We start from the raw sequence: 1903 nt of genomic DNA, 5'->3' as shown, positions 1-1903 counted from the left end.
TATTGTACTGATATTAATACTTGCCATGTAATACAGGTTGGTTTGGTCCATTATGTAATATTCACTCCTGTAATGGAACAATCTCACAAGATGTAAAACACGTGTGCACTGGGGGTAATGGAGAATGTATTCAAATGGATAAGTGTGATTGTAAATCTGGTTGGACAGGCCAGTTCTGTGAAATTCCAACATGTTTCGGATTAGCTTCAACTGCTAAAAAAGTGTGTGCTGGTCATGGAGATTGCATAAGCTCTGATAAATGCTCTTGTAATAGTGGATGGTTTGGAGCTGATTGTTCAATTCATTCATGTAATGGAACAAGCTCTCAAGATTTACAAAATGTTTGTAATGGAGGAAGAGGTCAGTGCATTGGAACAGATTTGTGTTTATGTAATGAAACATGGACAGGTCAATTGTGTGAAATTCCTAAATGTTTTGCAGTGAATTCCAGTGATATTTCAGTTTGTTCAAGTCATGGTCAATGTATTAATGCTGACACTTGTCGTTGTAATAAGGGCTGGTTTGGAGCTGATTGTTCAGTTCATTCGTGTAATGGAACTAGTTCACAAGATGTGCAAAACGTTTGTAATAATGGTAATGGTGATTGTGTATCTACAGATGTGTGTTCATGCAATCCACATTGGACAGGACAATTCTGTGAAATTCCAAAGTGTTTTGGATTACCAGCAAACTATTCAAATGTATGTGCTGGTCATGGTAAATGCCTCTCCCCTGATGTTTGTTTGTGTAATCCTAAATGGTTTGGGGCTAAATGTGATTCCCATTCTTGTTTTGGAATTCCATCTTTCAATTCATCAGTTTGTTCCTCCCATGGCCAATGCACAACCATGGACACATGCAAATGTTTTGGTGGATATGATGGAGAAACTTGTTCCTCTCATACATGCTTTGGTTTTAAATCCAATAATGACTCTAGAGTTTGCACGAATGGTCAAGGAAAATGTACAGGTCCCAATCAATGCACTTGTTTGGAATCCGAAAGTGGAAGAGCAATAGGTCCACAATGTGAAACGATTTTATGTAAGGCAGGAGTTGATATGTGGTTACCACAAAAAGATCCAAAAGTTTGTTCTCAACATGGTATATGTAAATTCAACATGTCAACTGTTGGATGTTTTTGTGAGGAAGGTTACGAAGGGCCAATATGTCAGTATCCAATCTGCTATGGAATTTCATCGAATTCAAAGAAAGTTTGCAATGGAGTTGGTAAATGTAATGCTCCAAATAACTGTTCATGTTTTGATAATGACATTGATGGTCACTTTGTTGGAAAAACATGTGACAAGTGTAAAATTCCATACTCTGGAATTAATTGTACAGTTATTGAAAAATGTAATGCTACATTGAAATGCAATTCACATGGTACATGTGATGGCTATGGTTTCTGTACTTGTTTCCAAGACGAAACTAACGGTTATTGGAATGGAACTAATTGTAATACTTGCAACGATGGATTTTATGGAGAAGATTGCATGACTCAAATGTCCAATGTACATTTCAATAATGAAGGAAATGGATTACTTTTCAAAATGACCTCTCCAAATCATTTCACATCCTTAAATGTTGATTGTAACAATTTATTAGATTCTTCAAGTATTTCCTCATTTGGTTCTAATGTAGTTTGTAGATATTCTAATAAGACATCCAATGATTTTATTATTGAATTGGGAACTGATCATTCTATTCAAGTTGATCAAGAAATTTTGTTGAATAGAAATGTGTTTAATAGAAACAAATTAGGAAAGGATTATCAATCATTCAAAATTGGAAATGCTGAAAATCCAATTCGCCCAACAATTGTAATTTCTTCAAAAACAACATATTCAAGTTGTGAAAATATTCTATTGGATGCAAGTGAAAGTTATTCCACAGATGGAAAACA

The 1903-nt window shown here is 35.0% G+C and overlaps 1 protein-coding gene across 1 annotated transcript in view; it reads left to right on the top strand.

Moving 5' to 3' along the window:
• Positions 1-134: 134 nt before the first annotated feature.
• Positions 135-1903, top strand: part of NAEGRDRAFT_65131 (uncharacterized protein) — a gene marked incomplete at both ends in the record, with an annotated part of 6859 nt that continues 5090 nt past the window's right edge. Inside the window, one exon of the mRNA XM_002679864.1 lies at positions 135-1820. Coding sequence (XP_002679910.1) covers positions 135-1820 — 1686 coding nt within the window. The remainder of the gene's footprint in view (positions 1821-1903) is intronic.

This window comes from Naegleria gruberi, assembly GCF_000004985.1.
Source record: "Naegleria gruberi genomic scaffold NAEGRscaffold_12, whole genome shotgun sequence".
NCBI classification, from domain to species: Eukaryota; Heterolobosea; class Eutetramitea; order Acrasida; family Naegleriidae; genus Naegleria; species Naegleria gruberi.
This window is presented reverse-complemented; position numbering and strand designations above follow the sequence as displayed.